Raw genomic sequence first — 19,826 nt, forward strand, 5'->3', positions numbered from 1 at the left:
GAGCCATTCATTTTATTCATCCACCATTCTGTCAACAACCATGAAGAGAGAGGGACATTTGACTCATATTCTAAAGGATGAGTGTGTCGCTCATCCTTCTGGCTGGCTGCTTAGTCAGTCTTTCGCTGGGAGTACAGTGTCCAAGAGAACTACAACTCCCATCAGGACCTTCGGTATACCGGCCTGCGAAGGAGGAAATACAGCTTAGAAACTACCACTTCCGTGATGCTCCGCTTCGCAGGCCTGCGCAGAGCCCAGGGCCACGTTGCTTTTGCGGTGCCGGGTAGCGTGATCTCAGCCATGGCGTCCGCGGACTCCCGGCGGATGGGCGATGGCGGCGGTGCTGGCGGAGCCTTCCAGCCATACCTGGACTCTTTGCGGCAGGAGTTGCAGCAGAGGGACCCAACGCTGCTGTCAGTCGTGGTGGCGCTCCTTGCGGTGCTGCTGACGCTAGGTAAAGAGGTGGCCGGCGGATATGGCGGGTGCGGGGCGGGCGGGGATCGAGCTCGGACTGGGCTTCTGTAGACCGCGGAGCAGAGGTGGCACCTAAGGGGCGTCTAGAATGGGAGACTAACAGCTTATATACTCCTGCCCTCCTGCCTGAAGCAGCAGAAACAGCACAGCGTTAGAGGGAATTCCCGCGACCCCCAGAGTGACGTCCTGGTCCTTGGGCACGGGTTGCTAGCTCCTGTACTGCCTGAGCGCCCCGTTCTCCCCTTCCAGTGCTCTTGCTACCAATACTCAAGTGGTTTTCGCTCCAAGTTTGAGCATCCTGTGTTTGCGTGAGCATCCTGTGTTTGCGAGCTGGACGCGGGGGATATAGAGTTAGTAAGGCAAGGTTGCACTTGAGTATACTGGCGGGGTAGGGGATGCAGAAAAGTTGACAGTTGATGGTGGCTGGCATTCAGCGGAGTCCTCAAGAACAACGATTATAATGGTGGTAGTAACAGTGAAAGTAAGTTCCAAATAAATAAGGCATGCTATGGTAGACCTCTTACTTTCTTCCAGCCCAACCATATATGCGTATTGTTGATAATCAAGGCGTCATTTTGGTTGTTTTTCTCTATTCCACAGTGTTCTGGAAGTTCATCCGGAGCAGAAGGAGCAGTCAGAGAGCTGTTCTTCTTGTGGGCCTTTGTGATTCCGGGAAAACATTGCTTTTTGTCAGAGTAAATGCTTTGATTTATACCTCTCTTAACACTTGATAGGAAATTTTAGGGCACCGTATTATTCCTGTTAGGTTTACTTTGGGAAAAAAGCTGTTGCTGACAAATTGGAGAATTAATTTTTGACTCACTTGGGAGAACGAAAAGACTCTTAAACTGGAACTTCTTGGCCATTTTTTTCTCTCGTACCAGATACCGACATATTTAGCCTTTATCCCATTTAAGGGTTTTATATACTAACTACTTTCATGCCATAGTTAAGGATACCAGAACAGCTGAAGAGATAGATAGAAGACATTAATCTGTATGCAATGTGTAATTCTGAGAATTTGTCAAAGAAACTTTTATTGGCTACTTAGGCTTCACTTCACTAATATTTATTTCTAGTCTATGTAGTATTTTTAAATGTTTGGTTTTTGCTACAAAGAGTAGCAGAGGCTTTCTCTTTATTATTATTCTTTTTGAGAGTATAAGTTATTTTCCTTTCCACTAAAGAAATATAATCTCTAATCATTTCTGATGATTGTAAATGTTGAGAAGGTTGGTAAATTTGGCCACTAAGCATTTGAAACTATTATTTGAAAATAATAGTTTAAAAATAATAGTTTCCCCCCTCCTCTCATTAAGGAGAAGGGAATGAAGTTTGCAGTTAATTAGATTTTTCTACAAGCAAAGGGGAAAAAAAATCAGTATGGTCATTTTTAGCTATTGTAAGCGACATTTGTTTGTTTGACTTTACGCCTAGGAGAGTTAGAGCAGAGTTACACTCTTTAGGTTTGCTATTTATATATTTGCTCGGATCTCCCCACATATTGTGTTTTGTTTTGTTTTACAGTTGTTAACAGGCCTTTACAGAGACACTCAGACTTCCATCACTGACAGCTCTGCTGCCTACAAAGTCAATAACAACAGGGTAAGAGGTTCCTAGAATGTGGGAAGTCTGACAGTTTTATTTTACTTTGGTGTGTCAGGAAAAGACATTTCTAGGGTGAATTAGTCTGAGGACATAGGTACCATTCATGGCTTATTTTTATGGATAAATAATGTGCATGTGACAGATTCTTCTCTTGATCATCCAAGCAGTGAACTTAATCATGCTCTCCCCTTCTTTGTTGTACCATATGCATATTGATGTTATATCACATTTTATTAGCTTATATTTCTGTGTCTTCTTTCCAGCTTTACCTTGAGTTCTTAAGAGTGAGCATTAAGCCTTTTTCTGTAGTACATGTATATGGGACAGAATTCAAAAGGTTAAAAGGATATTTGGTGAAAAGTAGTTTTGCTTTTCCTGTCCCTCCTTAAAAGTCTTCAGTAACTTACCATTTTCCTGTGTAGCCTTCCAGATGGTCAGTGCTGTCCAAACAAATCTGTCCTCTTTACTTTTTTCTTTTATAACACTCTGTTCCACCCCTCCCTTTTTAAAAATTGAACAGTATAATTGATACAGCTTGGGTTTGTTTTCATTTTTTTCTTTCTCGTTTCCATACATAGTACTACCTGGTTAATTTAGGAGCTGAATATTGTGAGTATTCCGTTATGTGACTACCATACACTTTTTTTTTTCTTTCTTAAAGCCTTTACTTATGAGACATGACAGAAAAATCTTGTAGGTACACATGGAAAAGTAAATCATAATCATAGTTGAAAGTGAAAGCAGATTGATCGGAAAACTTACTTTTTAATTTCAGTTCATGTTGAGTTTTTATTTAATAAGAGCCCTATTAATACACATTTAGGTTTTTTGTTATTACAGTCTTGCTTTTACAAATGGAGTTGCAGTGGAAATCTTAAAGAGTGTGTATGAGTATATTTAAGAAATACCAAGAAGAAATCATGAGGAGGACTTTTTATGTACCTGTATGTCTCTAGAATGTAGACAGTGACTGCCAAGCTGATTTTACTGCTTAATAAGTATTTAGTGAGTGATCAAAGATAAAGAGACATCCTTTTAAATGTCTTACAGATATTTTTTCTTTTTTCAGTAATGACAGTGTTTCTAACTCAGACCTTTTTAAATTCTCAAGGATTCAGATTTTGAAATTTAAGATCTGAGACAGCTTTAATTCTTAGGACACATGTACTAGATATTTTAAGTAGAGTATTCCAGGGTATGGTTTAGACCTGTGCTTTCCAACACAGTAGCCATTGGCTGTTTGTGGCTGCTGTTAATGAACATCTGAAATGTGACTAGTCCAAATTGAGGGCTGCTGTTAAGTATAAAATATACACCCAATCTTGAAGACTTGGGATGAAAGAAAGAATGTAAAATATCAAAAAAAAAAAAAAAAAAGAATGTAAAATATCAATTTTTTGATTTTTTTATTATATGTTTAAAAAGATAATTTAGATATATTAGATTATATAATATATATTATTAAAAATTTACCTGTTTCTTTTTACTTTTTTTAATATGACTATCAGAAAACTTAACATTACATATGAGAGTTGCATGTTTCTATTGAATATGTAAAGCATTCTTCTTTTTAACTTCTTTTCCCACCCCTTTTATGTTTTAGATCAGCAGTCCCCAACCTTTTTGGTACCAGGGACCGGTTCCGTGGAAGACAGTTTTTCCACGCACTGGTACTGTATCCCTGTACCCAGGGTTCCCAGTTTTAGATCTTGTCTCTCAAAATAGTAATGTATGTCTTTTTTTTTTTAACCTTTTGAATTCACACTTTTTATTTTTTTAAATAGTCAGAATTGTTTGATGCTCTATTCAGTTCAGTCGCTCAGTCGTGTCTGACTCTTTGCGACCCCATGAATCGCAGCACGCCAGGCCTCCCTGTCCATCACCAACTCCATCACTCAGACTCACGTCCATCGAGTCAGTGATGCCATCCAGCCATTTCATCCTCTGTCGTCCCCTTCTCCTCCTGCCCCCAACCCCTCCCAGCATCAGAGTCTTTTCCAATGAGTCAGCTTTTCACATGAGGTGGCCAAAGTACTGGAGTTTCAGCTTTAGCATCATTCCTTCCAAAGAAATCCCAGGGCTGATCTCCTTCAGAATGGACTGGTTGGATCTCCTTGCAGTCCAGGGGACTCTCAAGAGTCTCTATTACACAAATACAAATGAAATTACTGTTGATGGGAACTTGACATGAACATAGACAGTGCGTTTGACTATTTTCTGACAACTTTTTTTTGGACATTTCTATATTTATTATTACACAATAAAAATGTTTTCAGTTACCCATTGAGAATTCTTAACTGATATTTTTGTTAATTGCTACCTCTGATTTCCCTAGTCTCCAATATTGGGAGATTGTTAAAAAATTTTTTATTGGAGTATACTTGATATCAGGGCTTCCCTGTTAGCTCAGTTCATAAAGAATCCGCCTGCAGTGGAGGAGACCCTGGTTCGATTCCTGGGTTGGGAAGATAGCTGGAGAAGGGATCAGCTACCCACTCCAGTATTCTTGGGTTTCCCTCGTGGCTCAGCTGGTAAAGAATCCACCTGCCATGTGGGACACCTGGGTTCACTCCAGGTGAAGTTGGGAAGATCCCCTGGAAAAGGGAAAGGCTACCCACTCCAGTATTCTGGCCTAGGGAATTCCATGGACTATAGTCCATGGGGTCGCAGAGTCGGACACAACTGAGCGACTTTCACTTTCACTTTTATACTTGATTTACAATGTTGTGTTATTTCAGGTGTAGTAAAGTGAATCAGTTGTACATATACATATAGCCACTCTTCTTGTTTTTATTTTTAGATTCTTTTCCCATATCGGTCATTACAGAGTATCGAGTAGGATTCCCTGTGCTATACAGCAGGTTCTGACTAGTTATCAATTTTACATATAGTAGTGTGTGTATGTCAATCCCAGTCTCCCAGTTTTTTCCTATCCCCCCATTATCCCCTGGTAACCATAAGTTTGCTTTCTACATCGTGATTCTACTTCAGTATTTTAAATAAGTTTATTTCTACCCTCTTTTTAGATTTCATATATAAGCAATATCATGATACTTGTCTTTCTGTATCTGACTTACTTCACTTAGTATGACAATCTCTAGGTCCATCCATGTTGCTGCAAATGACATTATTTTGTTCTTTTTTTATAACTGAGTAATATATCTTATGGATTGTTTATATTGAAAGTATGTGATGTGATACTGATTATGCAGTGTGATAGTGGGTCCAACCCGAGGTCCCTAGACTTACTGGTATTAAAAAAAACAAAAAAAAGTCTTACATACTTTGTATATTACCTATAAAAGATCACACAGGCTAAATTACAAGTCACAATGTATTTAGCAGTAATTATGTCAAATCTATGCATAATGCTGACTCCTTCCTCCTAAATAGTGGTTGAGGCTCACTGTAGAGAATGTAGGAACATCTGAGAAATGATCCATTGGTCTGATACATGTACCAGGGCTATACTCAAATCTTAGCATTGAGGATGGCCTCATCTGCCTTGAACTTGAGCTCAAGAATGAAAGCTTAGAATGAGTAGCATGTAAGTGGGCAATAGTCAGTCTGCTCAGTGGGGCACAACTCTGCCTTGTTCAGTGATTGTCACCTGAATCAACAATTGACACAAAGTATTAACAGAACAAAAAAATGGTGTGTCTGGTGGACATATATTTTAAAATTAGATTGCAGTAGAAATATAAAAAGGTGTTTTGTTTTTATAAAGGTTGGATGTCCTGTAACATGCTATCTGATAAAGTATAGGTTCTTCTATCACATTCTTTAGCTTGTGAGTGTTTGTTACTGTTTTTCACATGTTTTTGCTTTTATTCATACTGGTATATTTCCCCAGCTCCAGATGGACCTTCCTGACTTCCCCATACAGGGTCAAGTCTCTCACATACCCTTAGAACATTTATCAGAGTTGTAATTTTACATTTTCCACAGCCTTCTGTGGTTTATAGAGGATGCTCTGTGAACATTTGATTCATTAATCAATTGCATTGACATTTTTGATTAATTAATTCGGTACCATTCACATACCTGAGATATGTTGTGAAAAATTTATGTTGTGAATGTGAATCAGTACCAAAACATTAATATTACTGCTGCTGTCCTTAGGGCACTAACCTGACCTTGATTGACCTCCCTGGACATGAGAGCCTGAGACTTCAGTTCTTGGAGCGATTTAAGGCTTCAGCCAGGTATGTTGGAAGTGGGATGGGCTTGTCTGAAATCTGTGTCTCAAGGCCAGCCATGTAGTTTGCCCTTGTGGTATGCTGGAGGCAGCAGCCTGGTGTCCTGGAGTGCGAAGAGCATGCACCCTGGGGTCAGCATTTCTGGGCTGCAAGCCTGCCTTCACTTGGATTATATTAATGTTTGAAAGTATTTCTCAGGAGGTTCAGAAAGTATTTACCCCTTTTATCGTGTCAGTAAATTTTTCATTTACTCTGAGGACAAATTTAATAATGTGTAGAACTATTAAAATCTGAAAAAGAATTTAAAAGCTAGATGGAATCCTAGAAGATATTAAAATCCAACATTATATATTTCTATCCTTAAATTACCTAAAATCGATGGTTGAAAAGTATGGAAGAATATTTTCATATTTCTTTTAGTATTGTCCTAGTGTTACTGTCTCTTATTTCCTAAATTTCTTTTGTTTCAGTTTAAATGCTTTGTTCTTATTTAGTCTCCAACACTGATAGAAACTTGAAGAAAATCAGAATACTACATTTCATTGATTTTTAAAATCTATGACATTGGAATGCCACTAACAGTTGATGGTATCATAGTTCAGTTGGCAGTATTTTCTTTCTTAGTCAAACCTGAAATAATGTCTTCTAATTGATGGAAGCTTTGTTTTGATGGAATAAGTGAAAATTTCCTTATTTTTGAAAATGTCATATATTTTGTCGTTGCTTCCTTGCCCACAAGGTGGTGATGATGAGCAGTCTGTCAAAATTGAGATTGTTACTTGATTTTTTTTTTTTAAACCTATTTTTTAGAGAATTTCAGGTTCACAGCAAAATTGAGCAGAAGGTACAGAGATTTCCCATATAACCCAACCCCTACACCTAGCATCCTTCGCCTATTATCAGCATCCTTCACCTAGTGAAATTACAAATGTTCACCCATTTGTTACAAATGATGTACCTACATTGACATATCAAAACCACACCGTCTGTATTTTACATTAGGGTTCACTGTTGGTGTTATACGTTCTAGGAGTTTGAACAAATGTAGAGTGATACGTATTCTCCATTATAGTATCAGAGAGTAGTGTCACTGCCCTGGAAATCCTCTGTCCTCTGCCAGTTCATCCCTGTCTCCCCTAACCCCTGACAACCACTCATCTTTTTACTGTTTCCATAGTTTTGCTTTCTTTAGAATTTCAAATAGTTGGAAACATACAGTATGTTGCCTTTTCATGTTGGCTTCTTTCACTTAGTAAAATGTGATCAAGTCTCTTCCATGTCTTTTCACTGTTTGATAGCTTATTTCTTTGTGGTGCAGAATAACATGTATTGTCTGGGTTTACCACAGTTTATTCATTCATCTATTGAAGGGCACTGTGGTTGTTTCCAAGCTTTGACAGTGAATAAAGCTGATTTTGTGTGAATATACATTTCTGGGTAAATATCAAGGAGCACAATTGCAGAATCATATAGTAAGAATATGTTTAGTTTTGTGAGAAATTCCCACACTGTCTTCCAAAGTGGCCGTGCCATTTTGCATTCCCACCAGTGATGAATGAGTGTTCCAGCTGATGTGCGTCCTCACCAGGATTTAGTGGTGTCAGTGTTCTGGATTTTGACTATTCTAAATGGGTATATCAGTCAGTTCAGTTCAGTTCAGTCACTCAGTCGTGTCCGACTCTTTGCAACCCCATGAATTGCAGCACGCCAGGCCTCCCTGTCCATCACAAACTCCCGGAGTTCAGTTGTACCTAATTGTTGTTTTAATTTGCATTTCCCTAATGACATAGGATCGGAGAAGGCAATGGTACCCCACTCCAGTACTCTTGCCTGGAAAATCCCATGGACAGACAAGCCTGGTAGGCTGCAGACCATGGGGTCGAGAAGAGTCGGACACGACTGAGCGACTTCACTTTCACTTTTCATTTTCATGCACCGGAGAAGGAAATGGCAACCCACTCCAGTGTTCTTGCCTGGAGAATCCCAGGGACAGGGGAGCCTGGTGGGCTGCCGTCCATGGGGTCGCATAGAGTCCGACATGACTGAAGTGACTTAGCAGCAGCAATGACATAGGATATGGAGCATCTTTTCGTATACTGATTTGCTGTTTACAAATAAATTTGCTGTTTTAAATCTTGTTTGGTGAGGTGTCTGTAAAGATCTTTGACCCACTTTTTAAATTGGGTTGTTTGTTTTCTTACTGTTGAGTTCCAGAAATTCTGATCATCTAATGCTTTTTACACTGGTGTTTCAACACTGGTTTTCTCCAGTGTGGAGTTTTATAGTTTTGGTTTACATTTAAGTATGTGATCCATTTTAAGCTGTTGCTACTGCTACTGCTAAGTCGCTTCAGTCGTGTCCGACTCTGTGCGACCCCATAGACGGCAGCCCATCAGGCTCCCCGGTCCCTGGGATTCTCCAGGCAAGAACACTGGAGTGGGTTGACGTTTCCTTCTCCAATGCATGAAAGTGAAAAGTCAAAGTGAAGTCATTCAGTCGTGTCCGACTCTTAGCGACCCCATGGACTGCAGCCTTCCAGGCTCCTCCATCCATGGGATTTTCCAGGCAAGAGTACTGGGGTGGGGTGCCATTGCCTTCTCCGCCATTTCAAGCTAATTTTTGTGAAAAGTATAAGTTCTGTATCTAAATTTATTTTGTGTGTGTGAGTAGCTGTCTCTTCCAGCACTATGTGTTGAAAACACTATCTTTTCTTCATTTGTTGCCTTTGTTCCTCTGTCAAAGATCACTTGACTGTATAGATGAGGGTCTCTTTCTGGACTCTGTTCTGTTCTGTTGATCTATTCTCTCATCAGTACCATGCTGTCTTCATTACTATGGTTTCACAGTACGTTGGTAATGTCAGCTCTCCAACTTTGTTCTTCTTCAGGATTCTCTTGGCTATTCTGGATCTTTTGCCTCTCCGTATAAACTTTAGAATCATTTTGTTAGTATCCACAAGCTTAGTTGCTGAGATTTTGATTGGGGTTGCATTGAATCTATAAATCAAGTTGGGGAGAACTGACCTCTTGACACTACTTAGCTTCCCTATCCATTTTCTTAGTTCTACTTCAGTTTTGTGGATCAGAGTTTTATAGTTCTCATGTAGATCTCGTATGTATTTGTATCTCTTTCATGTTGTAGGATGCTAATGTAAGTGATAGTGTGTTTTTAGTATTAAATTTCATTTGTTCATTCCTGATATTTGGGTAAGCAATTCACTTGTGTATCAACCTTGTATAGCAATTCTGCTATAATTGTGTGTATTAGTTCCTAAGCTTTTTGGTTGATCATTTTCAGATCTTCTACATAGACAGCCAGTTCATGTGAGAACACAGACATTTTATTTCTTCCTTTCTCATATACCTTTTCTTGTCCTAATGAATTAGCTTGAAATTTTAGTATGATGCTGCAAAACCAGTGGTGAGATTGGGACATCTTTGCTGTGTTCCTAGTGTTAGCAGGAAATCTTCAATTTTTTCTACCATTAAATATATTAGCTCTATGATTTTTGTAGATATTCTTTATCATGTTGGGGAACTTCCCTTCTAAGTTTACTAGGAGTTTTTATATCATGAATGTTTGTTAAATTTTGTCAAATGCTTTTTTGGATCTGTTGATATGATCATGTGAGTTTTCTCTTTTAGTTTATTGATGTGATTATGTGAATTGACTTTTGAATGTTGAATCAGCCTTGCATACCACTTGGTTGTTTTGATACTGTGATTTATAATGAGAAGTATGTATTTGATCTTTGTCCCTATTTCTGGAGCAGAGCTCCTAAAATCCTTGGAATTTCCTAAGTGATGAGAATGATAAAGTTGTCTTTTGTTATGTTATTGAGGTGAGTTTTGGATGGGGGCTGGGTGCCAAGAAAACCAACCATGTGAGTGAGAACTTTTCATTCCCATCCAGGGAAGGGAGAGGAGAGAGACTGGAGGTTGAATTGTGGTCAGTTGTTCAGTCAGTCATGCCTGTATTTATTATGCCCTCTGTAAAACCACCAAAGGATGAGATTTGTAGGGCTTCCGTGTTGGGGAATCAGAATGCTTCCACGTACCACCCTGCAAGGCCCAAACTCCGTGGGGATAGAAGCTCCTTTGTTCAGGAACTTGCCATATGTGTCTCTTCATCTGGCTGTTGATTGATATCCTTTAATAATTTTGCAATTAACTGGTAATTTAGTGAGTAAATGAACTTCCTGAGTTCTGTGAGCTGCTGCTGCTGCGTTGCTTCAGTCGTGTCTGACTCTGTGTGACCACATAGACAGCAGCCCACCAGGCTCCTCTGTCCCTGAGGTTCTCCAGGCAAGAACACTGGAGTGGGTTGCCATTTCCTTCTCCAATGCATGCATGCATGCAGAGTCCTTTCAGTTGTGTCTGACTCTAGGCGACCCAATGGACAGCAGCCCACTGGGCTCCTCTGTCCACAGGATTCTCTAGGCAAGAATACTGGAGTGGGTTGCCATTTCCTTCTCCATCTGTGAGCTGCTCTAACAAATTAATTGAATCTAAGAAGGGGGTCATGGGAACCTCTGATTTATAGCCAGTTAGTCAGAAGTACAGGTTAACAACATTGACTTTTGACTGGCTTCTTAGGTCCTTTCTACCAAACTAACCAAACCAAAGGAAGGAATTGTGAGACCTTCCAATCTGTAGCCCGTTACTCAGAAGCACAGGTAGAAACCTGGACTTGTGATTGGCATCTGTAGTGGAGTCAGTCTTGTGGCACTGAGCCCTTAGCCTGTGGAACCTGATGCTATCTCCAGGTATCAGAATTGAGTTGAGTTGTAGGACACCCAGCTGGTGTCAAGAGAATTGCTTGGTGGTAGGGGAAATCTCCATCCACCACATTGATATTGGGTCCAAAACCCGTTTATCATGGTGTATAATTCTTATAAATTGTTGGATTTGATTTGCCAGTATTTTCTTGAGGATTTTTACATATATGTTCATGAAAGATGGGCTTCCCTAATAGCTCAGTTCGTAAAGAATCCGCCTACAATGCAGGAGACCGTGATTCGATTGCTGGGTCGGGAAGATCTGCTGGAGAAGAGATAGGCTACCCACTCCAGTATTCTTGGACTTCCCTTGTGGCTCAGCTGATAAAGAATCCACCTGCAATGTGGGAGACCTGGGTTCAATCCCTGGGTTGGAAAGGTCCCCTGGAGAAGGAAAAGGCTACCCACTCCAGTATTCTGGCCTGGAGAATCATGGACTGTATAGTCCATGGGGTCGCAAAGAGTTGGACATGACTGAGCAACTCTCACTTTCACTTTCATGAAAGATATTTGTGTATAGTTTTCTCGTAATGTCTTGGTTTGTATTTTAAAGTAATTCTGACCTCATAGAATAAACAAGAAAATATTCCTTGTTTCTATTTTCTGAAAGAAATTGTAAAGAATTTGTATGTTTTCTTCCTTAATTTTTTAAATTGAATATATTTGACACAATAACATTGTATAAATGTCCTTAAATATTTGGTAGAATTCACTAGTGATCCCGCTTGTGCCTAGTGCTTTCTGTTTTGGAAGGTTTTTAATTTTTGATTCAGTTTCTTTAATAGATACAGGGCTATTCAGATTGTCTGTTTCTTATATGAGTTTTGGCAGATTGTATCTTTCAAGGCATTGGACCATTTCACCTAGCTTATCAAATTTGTAGGCATAGAGTTATTTATAATATTCCTTGATTATTCTTTTCACGTCCATTTTGTGTCCTCTCTTTTTCTTAGTTAGACTGGCTCAGATCAGATCAGATTATTTGCTCAGTCGTGTCTAACTCTTTGCGACCCCATGAATCGCAGCACGCCAGGCCTCCCTGTCCATCACCAACTCCTGGAGTTCACTCAGACTCACATCCATCGAGTCAGTGATGCCATCCAGCCATCTCATCCTCTTTCATCCCCTTCTCCTCCTGCCCCCAACCCCTCCCAGCATCAGAGTCTTTTCCAATGAGTCAGCTCTTCGCATGAGGTGCCCAAAGTACTGGAGTTTCAGCTTCAGCATCATTCCTTCCAAAGAAATCCCAGGGCTGATCTCCTTCAGGATGGACTGGTTGGATCTCCTTGCAGTCCAAGGGACTCTCAAGAGTCTTCTCCAACACCACAATTCAAAAGCATCAATTCTTTGGCGCTCAGCCTTCTTCACAGTCCAACTCTCACATCCATACATGACCACTGGAAAAACCATAGCCTTGACTAGACAGACCTTTGTTGGCAAAGTAATGTCTCTGCTTTTGAATATGCTATCTAGGTTGGTCATAACTTTCCTTCCAAGGAATAAGTGTCTTTTAATTTCATGGCTGCAGTAACCATCTGCAGTGATTTTGGAGCCCAGAAAAATAAAGTCTGACACTGTTTCCACTGTTTCCCCATCTATTTCCCATGAAGTGATGGGACCAGATGCCATGATCTTCGTTTTCTGAATGTTGAGCTTTAAGCCAACTTTTTCACTCTCCACTTTGACTTTCATCAAGAGGCTTTTTAGTTCCTCTTCACTCTACAAGTTTATAGATTTTATTGATCTTTTCAAGGACCAGCTTTTGGTTTTGTTGACGTTCTCCATTTATGTCCTATTTTCAATTTCATTGATTTCTGCTCTTTTATTCTTTTTTCTATTTACTTTAAATTGCTCTATTTTTCTAGCTTCCTAAGATGGAAGCTTAGATTATTGATTTTAGGTCTTTCTTCTCTTCTAATAAATGCATTCAGTGTTATCAACATCACAGGGTATACAATTGTAGGTTTGGGGATTTTTCTTTTAACACTTAAATATTTCTCTTCACTTGCTTCTTGCTTGCATGGTATCTGAGAAATTGGATATAATTCTTATATTGCTCATCTATACATAATGTCTTTTCCCTTCTGGCTTATTTTGAGATTTTTTTATTTTATCTTTCATTTTCTGTAGTTTAAAAATGGTACGGCTAGCTATAGTCCTTTGATATTAATCCTGCTTGGTGTTTCCGGAGCTTCCTGTGGTTTTTGTCGATCTGTGGTTTGGTGTCTGACATTAATTTGGGGAAGTTTTCAGCCAATATTGTTTTATATATTTCTTCTTTTTTCTCTTTCCTCTCTTTCTGAAATTGCCTGTACATATATGTTACACTTTTTGTAGTTCTCCCACAGTTCTCAGGTATTCTCTTCTGGTTTTTTAAGTCTTTGTCTTCTTTGCTTTTCAGTTTTGGAGGCTTCTATTGAGATATCTGAAGCTAGAGGTTCTTTCCTTCAGTTGTATGCAGTCTACTAACAGTTTCATCAGAGGTGTTCTTCATTTGTTAGTTTACTTTTGATCTGTATCATTTCTGTTTTTATATATAATTTTACTTTTTTACGGCTGTGCTGGGTCTTTATTGCTGCACAGGTTTTTCGCTAGTTGCGGCGAGCAGGGCTCCTCTCTAGCTGTGGTGCACGGGCCTTTGGTGGTTTCTCTTGTTGCAGAGCACAGGCTCTAGGCACATGGGCTTCAGTAGTTACGTCCTGTGGGCTCAGTAGTTGTGGCATGTGGGCTCAATAGGTGCAGCTCCCCTATTCTGCACAGGCTTGGTAGTTGTTTTGGGCCAGCTCAATTGCTCTGCTGCATATGGGATCTTCCCAGACTAGGGTTTGAACCCATGACTCCTGCATGGCAGGTGGCTTCTTTACCACTGAGCCACTAGGGACGCTGTGTAGCATTTCTTTTTAGTTATTTTTTTGAATTTCATCTCTCTCCTTAGGTTTCCCATCTGTTTTTGCATGTTGTCTTCTTTATCTTCTAGAACACTTAGCACCACAGTCACAATTATTTTAAATTCCTGGTCTGACAATTCCAACGTGTCTTCCATATCTGAGTCAAGTTCTGTTGCTTGCCCCTTCTCTTCAAACTTTTTTACTTTTTAGTGTGTCATGTAATTTTTCTTGATAGACATGCAGTAAACTGGGTAAGAACTGCCATTAGTAACGTGGTGAGGTGTGAGAGTAAAGAAAGCGTCCTTTGACTAGATCTTAGTCTTAATGGGCCTGTATCTGGACTGTGAGCTTTACACTTGATTCTCAATTGATTCCCATTGCCCCCTTAAATCAGAGAAGGCAATGGCAGCCCAGTCCAGTGCTCTTGCCTAGAAAATCCCGTGGATGGAGGAGCCTGGTAGGCTGCAGTCCATGGGGTCGCTAAGAGCTGGACACGACTGAGCGACTTCACTTTCACTTTTCACTGTCATGCATTGGAGAAGGAAATGGCAACCCACTCCAGTGTTCCTGCCTGGAGAATCCCAGGGACGGCGGAGCCTGGTGGGCTGCCGTCTACGGGGACACGACTGAAGCGACTTAGCAGCAGCCCCCTTAAATGGGATAGGATTGGTAGTGTAGGCGGGAGATGGGTATTTTTCTTCTCCCACTTGGAATGCTAGAGCTGTGTGGAGTTGGATATTTCCCTTTCTGCAGGTCAGTTAGGCTCTTATAAAATCCCAGCAAATTAGGCTCTGGTTAAATAGTTTCTCCTGAGAGTAGACTTCATTTGTAGTTGTTGTTTAGTCATCTTATCCAACTCTCTGTGACCCCATGGATTGTAGCCCACCAAGCTCCTCTGTCCATGGGATTTCCCAGGCGGGAATACTGGAGTGCATTGCCATTTCCTTCTCCAAGACCTCATCAAGGTCTGGCATATTTCAAAATGATTTCTTTTCCCTTCCCCCTGCCAGAAGCATGAGGGGATTTTTCTCTACTATATACCACAAGAACCTAGTCAAGCTTCTGGAGGTAAAATTTACAAAAGTGTGGGTCTCCTTGGGGTTTTATAACTCCGACTTGTTCATGCTGACCTTCTAGCAATTCATCAGTTACGGATCAGGTTTTCACACTAGGTGCCACAGAGATTTGTGCTCATGAGTTTATACTCCAGTAAGTTGTACTTTTCCGTGTATATATGTTGTTTTCTCCAGTTTGAGGGGCAGTGCTTTGCCCTGTAACCTCACTTCTCTGATGAACTTAAGTGCTGTGGATTTTCCAGTCTGGTTAGCTCTTTACTTCTTAGAATGCAGTGGTGACTTTCAGCTTCTTTCATCCCAGACTGGAAACTGGAAGGTGTGTGATACATTTTTTTTTATTCCTCAAACAATTGATACAAATCTAGAACTGGTAAATTTTACTGTAATTGGGTTTTAAAATTAAAATTTTAATTAAAAATTCTTTTCTCACTTTCAGCTACAAATTTTTTACATTTCACAGTGTAATTATAATTACTCTTTGATCCAAGTATTTTGGGTTACTAAAACATTCAAAGTATGAAGATACAAATGAGCTCAAATCATAATCACAATAAATACAAATTCAAAAGATCCTGCAATGAACCCTTGAACAAAATGGGTTTTAATTATGTGCATCTGCTTTTAGGAGGAATTTTTTCACTTAATATGTACCACCCAATCTGTGGTTGCTTTGAATCAACCAGTGTCAAACCTCAGATATGGAGGGCCAGCTGAAGTTATACACAGATTTTTGATTAGAAGGTCAGGCTCCTAAACCCCATGCTGTTCAAGGATAGGTATCATATATTGATCTGTGATTTCTTGTTTTTTAATTGTACCTTCTGAGTTTTTAATCATACCTGATGATCAGGTTTCCCTAATCATCTCATTTTTCTCCCTCAACTGATTTGAAACTATGTTGTTATTTTTCATTGTTATCCTCTACACTTCTTTTTTTAAACACTGACCACTTAACAAAAGTTAAAAATCAATAATACTAGTTTCTTTAACTGAATCTTAAAATACCTTACTTTGATCTTCCTTACATCTTTCATTTTAATTTTCTTTCCTTTTTTTTTTAGCCCCCAACAGTGATTTTTTTTCTCCTCCATTCAGTGACTGCCTAGAATTACTAGGATGTTTATGGATTTTTTTTCAGTCCATTGCATTTTGCCTCTTACTCTTTCCTTTTGATTCAATTTTCTTTCACATATTTCTTTTAGATATGTTTGCAGAATGGTGAACAAGAGATAAAATTTCTCATTTTTGTTCATTTGAAACTTTTTTCATTGGCCTTCATTTTTGAATAATTTTCTTAGCTCTGTTTTCACACTGAAGACATTACTCCTGACTTCAAGTATCTATTGTTGTAGATTAGAAAGCACTGCTCAATCTACTTGTCATTTCATAATATAGAATCTTATTTTTATCCTGTGTTGAGGGGTAGATTATTCTTCTGTTCAGGGATGATTTAGCTTTATTGAGGTAGGAATTCAAGTGTACTATTTTAGTTGAAATATTTGCATCTTCAGTTCTGGAAAATTCTCAGCAGTATCTTTTCAGGTAGTTCTGTTTCTACTCAGTTTCTTCTAGAACTCTCATTAGCATCATTAAGCCACATCTTTTCTGCTCTTCTTATCTCTTCTCTGTCATACCTTCCAGGTCTTTTCACCTTGCATATAGTAAGATATTTTTACCTTTATTTTGTAGTTTACTATATCCTTTTTAGCTGTAGAAGTCTCTGCTTATCTGTTCCATTGCTGCTGCTGCTGCTGCTAAGTCGCTTCAGTCGTATCCGACTCTGTGTAACCCCATAGACGGCAGCCGACCAGGCTCCCCTGTCCCTGGGATTCTCCAGGCAAGAACACTGGAGTGGGTTGCCACCTCCATCCATTAGTTCAGTTCAATTCAGTTGCTCATTCGTGTCTGACTCTTTGCAACCCCATGGACTGCAGCAAGCCAGGCTTACCTGTCCATCACCAACTCCTGGAGCTTGCTCAAACTCATGTCCATTGAGTCAGTGATGCCCATCCAACCATCTCTTCCTCTGTCATCCCCTTCTCCTCATGCCTTCAGTCTTCCCCAGCATCAGGGTCTTTTCCAAGGAGTCCGTTCTTTGCATCAGGTGGCCAGAGTATTGGAGTTTCAGGTTTAGCATCAGTCCTTCCAGTGAATATTCGGGACTGATTTCTTTAGGATTGACTAATCTGATCTCCTTATAGTCCAAGGGCCTCTCAAGAGTCTTCTCCAACACCACAGTTCAAAAGCATCAATTCTTCAGTGCTCAGCTTTCTTTATGATCCAACTCTCACATCCATACATGGCTACTGGAAAAATCATGGCTTTGACTAGTCGGACCTTTGTTGGCAAAGTAATGTCTCTGCTTTTTAATATGCTGTCTAGGTTGGTCATAGCTTTTCTTCCAAGGAGCAAGTGTTTTTTAATTTCATGGCTGCAGTCACCATCTGCAGTGATTTTGGAGCCCCCCAAAATAAAGTCTGTTAAGGTTTCCATTCTTTCCCCATTTATTTGCCATGAAGTGATGGGACTGGATACCATGATCTTTGTTTTTTGAATGTTGAGTTTTAAGCCAGCTTTTTCACTCTCCTGTTTCACTTTCATCAAGAGGCTCTTTAGTTCTTCACTTTCTGCCATAAGGGTGGTGTCATCTGCCTATCTGAGGTTATTCATATTATTCTTGGCAATCTTGATTTTAGCTTGTGCTTCATCCAGCCTGGCATTTCATATGATGTATTCTGCATATAACATAAATAAACAGGGTGACAATATACAGCTTTGACGTACTCCTTTTCCAGTTTGGAACCAGTCTCTTGTTCTGTGTCCAGTTCTAACTGTTGTTTCCTGACCTGCATACAGATTTCTCAAGAGGCAGGTTAGGTGGTCTGGTATTCCCATCTCTTTAAGAATTTTCCACAATTTGTTGTGGTCGACACAGTCAAAGGCTTTGCCATTAAGCCACTTAATCTTTTCTATTAAGTTGTTATTTTGTTCTTTGCTTCTAAAAACCTATCTTTTAAAATTAGTCTAGTATTTTTTTTAGTACTATGTTTATTCTTTTCTTATGGTATCTAGTATTCTATTAAATAGTTTAAAATATTTTATTTACTACTTATTATTGTCTTTGTAGTTTAGATCCAGAACCCCTGTTCAAGGGGATGAGATTTTGTTGTTGATATTGTGGTTGCTGGGTTAGTTTTGTTCTTTTTATTTTTTGCTTTAGGTTATAAAAGCCTCTCTCCAGAAAGGATTCATATTTCCTTCTGTTGGAGGCCATGGGGGTTCATTGAGGCTGGCACAGTCTTCCTGCCTCAGGATCTTACACTGTGAGAAAATGTAAATTCATACTGTGTTTCTGTGTGTGGCACAAGAGGCCTAGTGATTCAGTTCTTGGATTATTTTCCCACACCACCCTCTGTTAGACTGCTTTTAAGTTCTAGGCTTTACACAGAGCATTCATGTGTTGGTCATTGCACATCTCCTAGGCATTCAAATACTTGTCCCTAAAGTCTATTGTCTTCTCTTTTCCTGGGTTGCTTTGCTTTAGCTCTGATGCCTCTTTATTTCTGGCAAATGAGGATTCTCATGTTGCTGCCTTAGGTTAGGCCCTGCCTGATCACTCTGCTTCTAGTTTGATTATCCTCTTAGTTTTATCTTTCATTTAGGCACCAATATTCTTTGTAAGAGGCAGTAAAGAATCCACCTGCCAAAGTGGGAGACACAGGTTCAATCCCTAGGTCGGGAAGATACCATGGGAAGGAAATGGCAACCCACTCAAGTATTCTTGTCAGGTAAATCCATGGACAGAAGAACATGAGGGGCTACAATCCATGGGGTCACCAAAGAGTTGGACATGACTTAACAACTAAACAACAACATTCTTTGTAAGACAGAAAAACATAAACTCTGTAGGTCAGTATGTCACATCCCTCTTCTCTCTCACCTGACTTTCCTTCATTTCCCCACCTATCTGCATATTAGCTTACATTGAGTTCTCCAGAGCATTTGTGCCTTGCACAAACTACTTTCTAGACAACCTGTGCCACAGTGATACTTTGTCTGGCTAAAATTCACTCAACTATTACACTCTCCTTTAAGTCATCTTGATCTAGTTTTATGTAAATGATTTTCTTCTCTCTTTCCTAGCAGATACAATGTCTGTCCTAGTGTCTTACCACATGATTTTGTATATGACAATTTCCTGGACTTGAGAGGATGCATCATTTCCTATTGTCTTTTTAGATACAGTCATTGATTCATTTTTGTTATTCAGTCGCTGAGTCAGGTCCAACTTTGCAACCCCATGGACTACAGCATGCCAGGCTCCTCTGTCGTTCACTGTCTCCTGGAGTTTGCTCATATTCGTGTCCACTGAGTCATTGATGGTATCTAACCATCTCATCCTCTGCCACCCCTTCTCCTTTTGCCTTCAATCTTTCCCAGCATCAGGGTCTTTTCCAGTAAGTCGTCTCTTTGCATCAGGTAGCCAGAGTTTTGGAACTTTAGCTTTGGCATCTGTCCTTCCAAAGAATATTCAGATTTGATTTCCTTTAAGATTGACTGGTTTGATCTTGTAGTCCAAGGGACTCTCAAGAGTCTTCTCCAGCACCACAATTTGAAAGCATCGATTTTTCAGCATTCAGCATTCTTTATGGTCCAACTCTGTACATGACTACTGGAAAAACCATAGCTTTAATTACATGGACCTTTGTCAGTAAAATGATGTTTCTACTTTTTAATACACAGTCTAGGTTTCTCATAGCTTTTCTTCAAAGTAACAAGTACCTTTTAATTTCATGGCTGCTGT

General features: G+C 39.6%; 1 protein-coding gene across 1 annotated transcript in view; it reads left to right on the forward strand.

Moving 5' to 3' along the window:
- Positions 1–267: 267 nt before the first annotated feature.
- Positions 268–19,826, forward strand: part of SRPRB (SRP receptor subunit beta) — a 40,412-nt gene continuing 20,853 nt past the window's right edge. The window contains exons 1-4 of the mRNA XM_086316072.1: positions 268–454; positions 1,075–1,169; positions 2,002–2,079; positions 6,205–6,287. Of these exons, the coding sequence (XP_086172198.1) occupies positions 301–454; positions 1,075–1,169; positions 2,002–2,079; positions 6,205–6,287 (410 nt within the window). The 5' untranslated portion in view covers positions 268–300. The remainder of the gene's footprint in view (positions 455–1,074; positions 1,170–2,001; positions 2,080–6,204; positions 6,288–19,826) is intronic.

The sequence above is a fragment of the Bos grunniens genome, chromosome 1 (assembly GCF_055505025.1).
Source record: "Bos grunniens cultivar Pamir isolate PY7600 chromosome 1, Bosgru_T2T1.0, whole genome shotgun sequence".
NCBI lineage: Eukaryota > Metazoa > Chordata > Mammalia > Artiodactyla > Bovidae > Bos > Bos grunniens.